Source organism: Eptatretus burgeri, chromosome 2, assembly GCF_056783735.1.
Source record: "Eptatretus burgeri isolate ZD-2024b chromosome 2, Ebu_testis_v1, whole genome shotgun sequence".
Classification (NCBI taxonomy): domain Eukaryota; kingdom Metazoa; phylum Chordata; class Myxini; order Myxiniformes; family Myxinidae; genus Eptatretus; species Eptatretus burgeri.
Genome location: NC_140962.1, coordinates 23,378,463 through 23,390,999, shown reverse-complemented (window position 1 = coordinate 23,390,999; position 12,537 = coordinate 23,378,463). Strand labels below are relative to the sequence as shown.

General features: G+C 41.7%; 1 protein-coding gene across 5 annotated transcripts in view; it reads left to right on the top strand.

Annotated features, from left to right (window-relative positions):
* The window catches only part of LOC147031599 (uncharacterized), a 595,949-nt gene that overhangs the window by 456,961 nt on the left and 126,451 nt on the right, over window positions 1–12,537 (top strand). For all 5 annotated transcript variants that reach the window (XM_085865857.1, XM_085865848.1, XM_085865859.1 and 2 more), the window contains 4 exons: window positions 5,906–6,097; window positions 7,300–7,389; window positions 8,341–8,532; window positions 9,242–9,328. In XM_085865857.1, coding sequence (XP_085721983.1) covers window positions 5,906–6,097; window positions 7,300–7,389; window positions 8,341–8,532; window positions 9,242–9,328 — 561 coding nt within the window. The remainder of the gene's footprint in view (window positions 1–5,905; window positions 6,098–7,299; window positions 7,390–8,340; window positions 8,533–9,241; window positions 9,329–12,537) is intronic.

Genomic DNA, 12,537 nt, shown 5'->3' with positions numbered 1-12,537 from the left:
GCTCCAGGACCATCTCTGAAAGTGTTTTGCAAGGACTGCCCTGCAGGCAGCCGCATTACCAGGGACTGCATTTGAGCAACCCGGATATTTCCTTGTTGTTGCATGAAGGCCAGTTCAAATGGACCGGGGACTGCACTGAGCAGCCCGGAGATCTTGTTGCATAAAGGCCAGTTCAAATGGCCCATGAAATGGCATATGGCCTGCCGTGTTAGGGTGAGTTGCCTCCAGCAGCCGACAAAAAAAGAAAATAAAAAAAAGAAGAAGAAGAATTCAACGACAATCAAGGGACCTTTCAAGGCCCTAAAGACGTCTGCGTACTCACCCACAAATGTTAACTTGCTATGTTTTCTCTCCTCAAGTCACAGGTCCTGAGCCATGGGTAGTGTAAATATTAGGACTGTACATAATTTTAACCCACCTGTTGTTTGTTTAGTGCCGGCAATGTAGTTAAGTTGTCCGAGTGAGTCTGTTAGTTTAGTTACGCAACGCACTAGGTTATTTATTTTTGGGACATGTATTCCAAATGTTGCATTCAGGGATCCTAAGGTAAAACGTATTCGGGGAAAACCTACACCTGCATGCCACACAAAAATTTGCGGCTCGGGTCAAGTCTATAAAAGGGGGGGGGGTAGTGTTACGGATCTGGAAACCATATGCATTCAACATACAGATGTCCCAAAAGTCAGTTACGTCGTTAAGTATGTGTGTCGTCAGATCCCCTTCCTTTTGTCTAGTGGGAGAATCAAAGGCGTGCGTTGCGATTTCTTTGAGTTTGGTTATTGCATCGAACAAGCCATCTAACAACCATCCCATCCCTCATCACGATCCACCGCCAACCGGCTGCCTTCTCGCACCCTGACGTGCCGAGGCGGGATCTCGCGGTTCCAGTTTCTCGGCTTCCACAAACGTTGTAACTCTTTCATGACGACCTTTGCAACATTGATACTGTTGCTCGACAAGTATGAATCCGCGTGGAAGAGTGAGTGGGATATCCCGGCAGGGGCCGAACCCCCGCCCAGAAAGGGCGAACCCATCAGAGCGGGGAGTAACGTCTGTTCGAGCGAGTACCACCCCGTTGAGAGAGGTCCATAAATTCCTGAGCACTCTCAGAGGCATGGAGTTGTTATGAAGGTTGTTCTGAGGTTTTTTACAGGGTTGTGGTGGTTGAGAGTCGCGTGAGGAAGAAGGGTCTTGGACGAAGTTCTCCACGGGTTTCTGACAAGGTTTTGGATAGGGCTCTGAGGGTTGTTGTTGAGCGTGCAGTTCTTTTGAAGCGGAGGGTTGAGCAGAAGGTCGTGAAGGTAGCGAACATTTCCCTGCTGGCCCTCTACAAGGAAAGGAAAGAGCAATCCTGACCCCCTTCCATGGACCCCGCATTTCACCACCCGAGCTCCGCCACAAACCACGAGTCCCACACATGCGACTGAGGACCAAACCAACGGCCATTGTCAGGTGCCACACCACGGAGCACCCCCTTCCTCCTACGATCAGGTACCCAGCTAGACTCTGACCCTCAGCTCGTCTCTCTCCTCGGCTGCGAGGGTCCAAAAAAGAACTCTGGGTTTATTTTATTTTGTGTGTGTGTCTGCGTGTGGGCCCGTCTTATAAGTAGAAACAGTTTGATTATTGTAAATATTACTTGCATATCTGCGTTAAGTCTTCCCTGTGTCTTTTCTTTATTTGTAAATAAAACAATTTTAGAAATGTCCCCAGTTAATTTCCGTCCTTTCTTACATTGGTCCAGCATGGGTCGGATCTGAGTTTTGGCGGGTTTTATCCCAGGTAATCGGACAATTGTAGCCGGGACGTCCTGGGCAGGCCCGCTCAACTGCATCCGAGCCGGAAAGGTGGGTGGCAGAGTGATAGTCGGTAGGTGTAATTTTACCGCTGCTGGGAGAGTGAATCCGGTTCGGCCAGGCGTTCCGAGTGCGTGGATCCCCGGTAGCCGAGACTGCATGGTTACTTAGGTACATTGGATCGAGACAAAATAACCCTACCCCACACGGTCGAGATATTGGCATTCCACGGTCAGTTAAACGACCCGCCGGCTCGCGGAGTTATCCAAGTGAGGGCCTACAATTCTGTCGTGGGAGTTTGGTGGGAGACGACGCAACCTCACCCACCTAGTAGTTGTTCTCGCCACCGACCCCCGGCCTGCAACAGTATATACACATATGTATGTATGTATGTATGTATGTATATATATATATATATATATATATATATATATATATATATATATATATATATACATACATATGTATGCATGTATATCTTCATATGTACATATATATATATATATATATATATATATATATATATATATATATATATATATATATACATACATATGTATGCATGTATATCTTCATATGTACATATATATATATATATATATATATATATATATATATATATATATATATATATATATATATATCTTCTTCTTCTTCTTTCGGCTGCTCCCTTTAGGGGTCGCCACAGCGGATCATCCGTATGATCCGCATAGTGATTAGGCACATGTTTTACGCCGGATGCCCTTCCTGACGCAACCCTGGTCGCCTCTTACGACACAGGGATATAGTACACCTATTTTAACCGGGGTATACACCGGCCCAGTACACTGGTACTCATTTCGCTGACCTCGGAAGGATTACAGGCTGAGTCAACCCCCTGGTGTATTAATTCAGTGGCCCAACAGGGCTTGAACTCGGGACCTTTTAGATCCCAAGCCGCTGCCCTAACCACTGCGCCAACACCAAGCTCATATATATATATATATATATATATATATATATATATATATATATATATATATATATATATATATATATATATATATATATATATATATATACACACATGTATGTATATATGTATACAGTCAACCCCCGCTTTATCGCGGTTCACCTATCGCTCCCTCGGTTCATCGCGGGTTTTCCCTTGGAACATAACTATTTTTTTCTGCGGATTCGCCCGGTACATCGCGGTAATAATATATAAAATATAAATTATTTAAGCAATAAATTATAACGCGTGGTGCTCGACCAGTCACACAACCCACGGGACAAATTTTCGCTTGTGAACTTCGAATATTTTCACCGTTTTTTCTCAAAGCCCCACGATGCCGCCCAAACGCCCTGCACCTTCTAAGGCTTCTGGCAAGGAACCGAAGCGCCAGAGGAAGGTCCTGACACTCCAGGAGAAGGTGAAGGTGCTCGATATATGCTTCGGGAAGGAAAAAGGTTTGCCGCCGTTGGACGAGCACTGCTCGTACCCAGCACCTCAAAACCAACCAGACGAGACGAGTCGATCTCCGGCAACTCAAACCCAATCACTGGCACCTCAAACCCAATCACTGCCAAACCGACCAGACCAGACAAGTCGATCTCCGGCACCCCAAACCCAATCACTGCCAAACCGACCAGACCAGACGAGTCGATCTCAGGCACCTCAAACCCGATCACTCCCAAACCGACCAGACCAGACGAGTCGATTTTTTGGGGGAGGCGTCCATTCATCGCGGATTTTCACTTAGCGCGGGGAGGTTTGGAACGTAACCCCCGCGAGAAACGGGGGATTACTGTATTTAGATACGTTTGTAGAAATGTGTATATATATGAATGTCCGTATGTGTATACGTATATATATTTTGCCCTTGTTTGAGCTCAGCAGCATGACACATTACATAATCGTTTATCTGTGACTGTGCAACCTCATCGGCTTAATACTGTGTTAATCCTCCTAGCTCAGTGAACCAGCAAAGCGCAGTTCACGTCCCATATCGGCCGAAGCTGCATGATCTGTGAGCATATCTCGCAGCTTCGGGAGTTGCATTATCTGTGAGCAGATTGTACAGCTTTAGGAGTTGCATTATGCTGATGGATGAGCCCTGATGCTGATGTACGAGCCCCAATAATGGCAAAAGTTGTTGGTGGGTTTGCTTTTCAACTGCTTGGAAACAGCATTTGACCTTGACATCTTTGCACTGCTCGACGCCCTTCTGGGTTTTCAGTCATGATGGTATCATCACGGTCAGTGTCTGTCCAGAATCGAAAACTTCAATAATTGCATTTGTTGAACCACCGACTGCTTAAACAATGGTGATGCTTCATGGTTGTGATTGGTGACGTGAAAAACAATGTGTCCAACACAAGGTAAGCGCTTTGCTGAATCAAACCCTTCCCAGAGTTCCTCCACAACCACAGACATTCACAAACAGTACACATATGAGCATCACAATGAGAGGGTGTGTAGCATTGGGATTCTCATGTGTGTACTCTTTGTGAGTGTCTTTATCGCTGTGAAGGAACTCTGGGAAGGGTTTGATACAGCAAAGTGCTTATCTTGCGTAGGCCTCCTTGGTTGCTTTATGCAGCACTTTCGGCTGGAGGAGCATGGGAGGTGTCAATATATATATATATATATATATATATATATATATATATATATATATATATATATATATATATATATATATATATATATATATATATATGCACACACACACACACACACACACACACACACACACACACACACACACTGCAGCTCCAGTACAGCGCGATAGGTTATAACACGAAATCCATTATTACGTGAGGCTGCCATGGATCCCCAAAAAAATTTAAAACGTGTGAAAATCGTCCCATTTTTGGTGCCAAATCGCGGAACCAAACTCAATACACGCACATTTTGCATGTACTACGCGATGATTTCTCAACTGATCCACAGGTAAAATATTGATGTTTGCAAACTGTGAAAACTTAATCCAAGCGTGTCACCTGCAGTAATATACAAATTATTTATCTTGCTTGTTATCATGTTACGCATGCATTGATGTTCCATGTTGACATGTTGACATGTTCTCGTTCTTTGTTTTTTCAAAAACTCTGTTTGCATGACTGTTCTATGTTCTGTTCGCTATGTAAATGTATTTTATATGTTTTAGATGTTTTTTTATACCACTTATTGACACCTTGTGTAGATTATATGCAATAAATATATACATTCATACATATATATATATATATATATATATATATATATATATATATATATATATATATATATGCATATACTGCTCCTCTGCACTGATATCATTAAAGATAGAAAGCACACTGGCCCGAGATGTGACATTACACTGACTTCATGCACATAAATTATGCCGACACATCACCTTCAAACTAGCATGGCATACATGTGGCACTCAGGTCTTTGCAGAATGAGATTTATGTCTGTGGTCACAAATAAATGAAAGCAGAGCTGTTGATCCAGGTTTTGCCCTTGTTTTGAGCTCATCTGGATGACGTACTGCAAATCGTTTATTTGTGATCATACTCAGCTCGTTACTAAATACAAATTGAACCCCCTAACTTGACAAGGCAGCAGGGCACAGACCGAGTCCCATCACAGCAGTTACTGCACGACCTATTAGCAACAAGTGTCATCTGCCACGAACACATGGTCTCTGCCCTGATGATTCCCAGTTAGGATGTTTGCAGTCAGGAATAATAAATTTAACATAAGCAGCACATTAACCTGAGATGTGACATGACACTGGCGTCATGTGCGTAAATTATGCCAACGCAATACTCCAAAAATTAGGCCATCATGTCACATTTGTAGAACTCTCTGGCAGAGTATTGAGAGTATTTCATTCATTGAATCTTTGAATACCACTCACATTTATTGATCATTCTTCTTTGAAGAGAATGAATGAAATATTGAGCTGAAATGGTTTCAGGTGAATCATGATATTGAAATCAGGTCATGCTTTACGACTTGTATTTGAGTTGTTCCTTCAATCATTCGTATGCTGCTGTTTAAGCCATTGCATGAATAATGAGCTTTTGACATCAGATTTTCAACAAACCTTTATCTCCAAATGATTTTTTTTCATCTGCAGAGATAACAGGCTATCGCATACGAGGTGTTCCTCTACCCGGCCAGAATGGAGAGACAGAGGACAGAGTTGTAGGTCCATATCAAACGTCTGTGTCTCTGGACAAACTCGATCCTAATGTGGAGTATACAATTCGTGTGTCAACTGTGGAAGATGGAAAAGAAAGCATCCCTTCTGTTACAACTGTTAAAACAGGTAAGATGATCCCAAAGAAAACAAGAAATTCAAATTTTATGTATGTTCTTTAATCCTCTCAAGGAATTTGAATGCATTATTTCCTTCATATTACAGTATTTCATTTCATTTTTTCCTATTTAACGTTGCCCATTAGTTGCAATCATTTATTTTTTTTACCAGCAGAGTACCTGCCCGATGGATGGGTGATCTTGTTCCAAGCATGCAACACGTTCTTCTGACACATGCTGTACCTTTAACTGGGCAGTGTATCAGTAACTGTCAGCTGCCCCAATTGCTCCCGAAAATAAAAATAAAAATATCCTGGGTTACGTGCATGAAGCAAAAACATACCTACTGCTTATAATTTTAAAAAACCTCACTGCACTGGAAAATGTGGGGGCAGGAATACAATACTGGAAAGGGTGGGGACTTGTAATACCCTTTCCCACCTGGAGGTGGCGCTACACGATACACATTTACATAGAGAATTGGCGTCCCCCTCCATCACCCCTCCCAAGACCGCTGGCAAAGATTAAAAACACTCCTATACATTAATTGGGGTCATGCTGATCCAATGTAGCAAGTCTGGATTAAAAACTAGAGGAGGAGTAGCTCGACAAACAAACACACACCGGGCAGTGAATTATAGTAAGGATTATATGCACGACGAAGTGTAAGCTTTTGAGCAAAACTGCAATATAGAATTCCGATGGTGTTGTTTCCATTTCTCGACAGAGGTCACAATTTTTTTTCCGACTCAATTCATTTTTTTCTTTTCTGTCCTAATTAGCCCGTCCTCGTGGCGGTAGACGAGTGTGTGTGCGTGCGTGCGCGTGCGCGTGTTAACTTTTTGAGCTTATGACATCAGATTTTCAACAAACCTTTATTATGAGAATATGGAGAAGACTAATTAATAATTAGGTCAAAATGTGAAAAGTCAAAGCTCAGTGAGTCAAAATAGGCCTGTTGCTAGACTGTGCAGGATGGCCATGTGTTTTTGAAAAAATCATTTCCATTTTCTTTTATCTATTAACCACTCTGCTTCAGTGTGTCTTTCCAGGCCAAAACTATTTTTTACCATTTGAGCTTTTGTCATCAAATTTTCAACAAATCTCTGTTATGAGAACATGGAGAAGACCAATTAATAAAATGTACAAAAGAATGTTAAAATGTTGAAGAAAACACAATGCACTGTAACTTTGAACCCATCATGCATGCAGGACTTCGACAGCCTGAAGATTTAAACGTTGAGGTATTTCCTGAAATGGGAGCTTTGATGGTGACATGGCAGAAAGTTGTTGTTCCTGGAGGTGAGGCTTAATCACAGATTTTTTTTATTTTTAATTTCCTCTCTCAGACTTATGTTTGTTTCCCTCATTTGATCCCCATTTTGATATTCTATATTTTTGTGGATATAGTGACAACTGGAATTTTTGTTGATGTTGTTTAAATCTAACTTATTGCAAGAGGAAAAATAATCCATACAATGCAAAAACTCACAAAGCAAAGTATCCTGTCCCACTTTGATAGTTTTCATTCTTTTCTACTCATTCCATTCTTCTCTTTTAAAGGGTTACTGTAATGAAAATTTTGAAAAGTTCGTTTTTGCATTTAAAATGAAGATACAATAGTAATAAACAAAGGAGTGCATGTATTTTTGAATTTTTCTAATTATTTGAGACGTACGAGTAAAACAGTCAAGTTCATTGGTACACCCTTAAAAAAAAAAAAAAAAAACGTGAGCAGGATGTGGCTTACGCTGTTGCTGTGAGGTCATCGTTTGAATCAATTCGGCAGACTAGAAGCATGCTTACCTGTCATGTTTCCCCCCTCCCCCATTCATGTTTTTTTTTCCCCTCCTTCCTATTTTCTTCTGTTTTTTTCAATCCTCCCTTTCCTTGATCTTCGACTCAAGCTCTTTGTTTGCATTGTCTTAATATCCCACCTGCTTGAACTTTTGCTCCTTTTCTCATTCTGCCAAACCATTTCCCCCCTTCACCTTTTCACACTCGACAACCGCCTCCTCCTTCTCCTTGTCCCACTATGTGAAAGAGAGGAAAATGATTGGTAACATTCCTCCCCAAACTCTCTTCTATACAGCTCATGTGCTCCTTGTAATATCATTCTTGCCATATAGTGTATCTCTGCCTTGTGTTTAGTGTCACAATAACTTCCCCTTTAAATACCTGTATTAATGTTTTACACGTAACAAGTGATGATGACACTCCTCTCTCCTTGTACTCTCCTTAACTTTTCTGAAGGTGTAACTGGATACAGGGTCCAAGGAGTGCCCATACCTGGACAAAGTGGAGAGACAGAGGAGAGAGTAGTTGGACCTGAGCAAGGTTTCTCATTACTGGACCGACTGACTCCTGGAGTGGAGTATCTCATAAGTGTTCTGGCATTCAAAGGAGATGAAGAAGGTCCACCTGCCACAACCATTGTAAATACAGGTCAGAAACATATAAATCTACATCTAAAACTTTACATAAAATAATATACATTATAAAGAAAAAGAGAACTTCCTTTTCTGATCAGTTTTGGCTTTAACTCTTCATGTTGGATTTGTTCTTCTGAACTAGACATGACTTGTACATCGGGCTGCCCTACTTTGGTTCTGCCCAGATATCACAAAACCGTATTGTTTCTGATAAGGTGGTGCAGAGGTAGTACACTTTCTTTTGAGCTGTTTAGTCTCGTGTAGATTGATTATAAGCTGTCGACTTGGTGGTTCACAGGCAGGGATTGCATTGATTAGTGTGCCATCCATTGGGAGAATGTTAAATTGGGGACTCATCTGCTACCATCAGCTGGCGGATGTTAAAAATCTGAGGTTGCCTTTCACCAAGTTGGCTAGTAATCATTGGTACCCTGGTCAAACTCGAATTTTCAAAAAAATTATGGTATGCTGATAATTATAACATACGCTTCTCTTTGAGATATAATACCTTGTTCACTTCTACCCGGTCTGAGGACTTACAATGGCAATAAAACTTGCTCCTCTCCCAATGTAATGTTTTCTGTTCTGCACATAGATAGTTCTCAATTTTTAAAATTTCACAATTTTAAGTGTTATTGAAAAAATTAATTTCGTTCCTTATTGAAAATTGAAACAACTTTTTTCTCAAACCAAAATGATTATTGTTCCTCACATTTTAACAGATCTCATACAACCAGATGATTTGGTTGTCAAGACCAATCCAGACACTGGAGATATGACAGTGACATGGCAAAGAGTTTCTAATCCAGGTATGCACCAGGCTCACTCAATATATAGCATAGAGGTTTAAATGATGGATGAGCATTGGCAAAGAATATTCAGTGATGATGCTGAAAGGTTACAAATGTGTAAATAATCCACATAAGAGGATGTGTTATGTCAAATGAGTCGCTTTTATGGCTAACAGGACGGTCAAACACTCCAACTAGCAAATATTTCAACTCATTTCGTTTGCATCCAGCTTGGTGAGTTTAATAAGTTTGTCAAATATAGACTATGCGTTTTTTTTATTCTGAAAGCAAGATGATGGAAATATGTTATCACTAATACAAAATGTATGAAAATATAATGTCAGATAAATTAATGGGTACTTTCATGAACAATTTTAATTACGAACCATTTTTGAGTTATATTCTTTGGCTTTTCATCTGCTTTTGATGAGTATTTTGTATTTTGTTTAGCTTTTCATGAGCTTTCCTTTCTCCTTGCTTTGACTTCCTTTTCTCTTACTGATTCAGCTTTTCTTTTTTTCAAATACTTCAGCATTGAACCTGCTGCTTCACTGACTGTCGTTTAACAACATAACTTATATATATATATATATATATATATATATATATATATATATATATATATATATATATATATGTATATATATATATATATATATATATACATATATATATATATATATATATTTTTTTTTTTTTATATATATATATATATATATATATATATATATATATATATATATATATTTTCATATATATATATATATATACATATATATATAACTATATATTTCCATACCGGATCGGTCGAGGCCCGGGTTACCAATGACTGCCACCGGTACCGGTGGTCAGCAGGGTACCGGTGGAAATTGTCCTACTGCTGGGCGAAGGAGGAGAAGGAGACGGGGAAGGTGAGTCCAGAGGCAGTGGGAGAGGGGGAAGGGTAGAAGTGTGGAGGTGAGAGTTGGAACTCTGAATGTTGGGACGATGACTGGCAAAGGGCGAGAGTTGGCTGATATGATGGAGAGAAGAAAGGTGGACATACTGTGTGTACAAGAGACCAAGTGGATGGGGAGCAAGGCTAGCAGCATTGGAGGTGGTTTCAAACTGTTCTACCATGGTGTGGATGGGAGGAGAACTGGTGTCGGGGTAATCCTGAAGGAGGATTATGTCAAGAGGGTATTGGAGGTAAGGAGAGTGTCTGACCGAGTGATGAGTGTGAAGTTGAAAATTGAAGGGGTGATGATGAATGTCATCAGTGCATATGCCCCACATATGGGGTGTGAGATGGAGTATAAAGATTTCTGGAGTGAGTTAGATGAAGTGGTGGAGAGTGTATCCAAGGATGAAAGAGTGGTGATTGGAGCAGATTTCAATGGGCATGTTGGGGAAGGGAATAAAGAGGATGAGAAGGTGATGGGTAGGTACGGTCTCAACAAGAGAAATGTGGAAGGGCAAATGGTGGAAGAGTTTGCAAAAAGAATGGAAATGGCAGTGGTAATTATGTATTTCAAGAAGAAGGAGGAACACAGGGTGACATACAAGAGTGGAGGAAAGTGCACACAGGTGGATTACATCTTAAGTAGGAGATGCAACCTGAAAGAGATTAGTGACTGTAAGGTTGTGGCAGGGGAGAGTGTAGCTCGACAACATCGATTGGTGTTCTGTAGGATGATTTTGGAGGTGAGGTTGAGGAAGAGAGTGAGGGCTGAACCAAGGACCAGATGGTGGAAGCTGAAGGAGGAAGACTGTTGCGTGGAATTTAGGGAGGAGGCGAGACAGGTGTTGGATGGTGGTAAAGACGGGTGGGATGATTGGGCAACTACAGCAGAAGTAGTGAGGGAGATAGCTAGGAAGGTACTTGGTGTGACATCTGGACAGAGGAAGGAAGATAAGGAGACTTGGTGGTGGAACGAGGTATTACAGGAAAGTATAAGGAAGAAGGGGTTGGCGAAAAAGAAGTGGGACAGTCAGAGAGATGAAGAAAGTAGGCAGGAGTACAAGGAATGGCGGCGAAAGGCAAAGAGAGAGGTGGCAAAGGCTAAGAAAAAGGCATATGACGAACTGTATGAGAAGTTGGATACAAAGGAAGGGGAAAAGGATTTATACCGATTGGCCAGACAGAGGGACCGAGCTGGGAAGGATGTGCTGCAGGTTAGGGTGATGAAGGACGCAAATGGGAATGTGCTGACGAGCGAGGAGAGTGTGTTGAGAAGGTGGATGGAGTACTTTGAGGAGCTGATGAATGAAGAAAATGAGAGAGAGAAGGTTGGAAGAGGTGGAGAGAGTGAATCAGGAAGTGGGGTGGATCAGTAAGGATGAAGTGAGGACTGCTATGAAGAGGATGAAAAGTGGAAAGGCGGTTGGCCCAAATGATATACCAGTGGAGGCAAGGAAGTGCTTCGGAGAGATGGCAGTGGTGTTGTTTGCCAGATTGTTTAATAAAATCTTGGAAAGTGAGAGAATGCCGGAGGAGTGGAGATTAAGTGTACTGGTTCCGATTTTCAAGAACAAGGGTGATGTGCAGAGCTGTGGAAATTACAGAGGGATAAAGTTGTTAAGCCACACCATGAAGGTGTGGGAAAGAGTAGTGGAAGCTCGGTTGAGAGGAGAGGTGACGATTTGTGAGCAGCAATATGGGTTTACGCCAGGAAAGAGCACCACTGATGCAATGTTTGCTTTGAGAATGTTGATTGAGAAGTACAGGGAAGGCCAGAAGGAGTTACATTGTGTGTTTGTGGATTTAGAGAAAGCTTTTGATAGGGTGCCAAGAGAGGAGTTGTGGCATTGTATGAGGAAGTCGGGAGTGGTGGAGAAGTATGTGAGGATTGTGCTGGATATGTATGAGGGCAGTGTGACAGCGGTGAGAATGACGGACCGGTTTAAGGTAAAAGTAGGATTCCACCAAGGATCGACTCTGAGCCCTTTCCTGTTTGCAATGGTGATGGACAGGTTGCCGGACGAGATCAGACTGGAGTCTCCATGGACTATGATGTTCGCGGATGACATCATGATCTGGAGAGAGAGTAGGGAGCAGGCTGAGGCGAGCCTCGAGAGGTGGAGGTACGCACTGGTGAGAAGGGGAATGATAGTAGGAGTAAGATGGAGTACATGTGCGTAAATGAGATGGAGGGTGGTGGTCTGCTGCAGTTGCAAGAAGTTGCGTTGGGGAAGGTGGATGGGTTTATATACTTGGGATCAACTGTCCAAAGTAGCGGAGAGTGTGG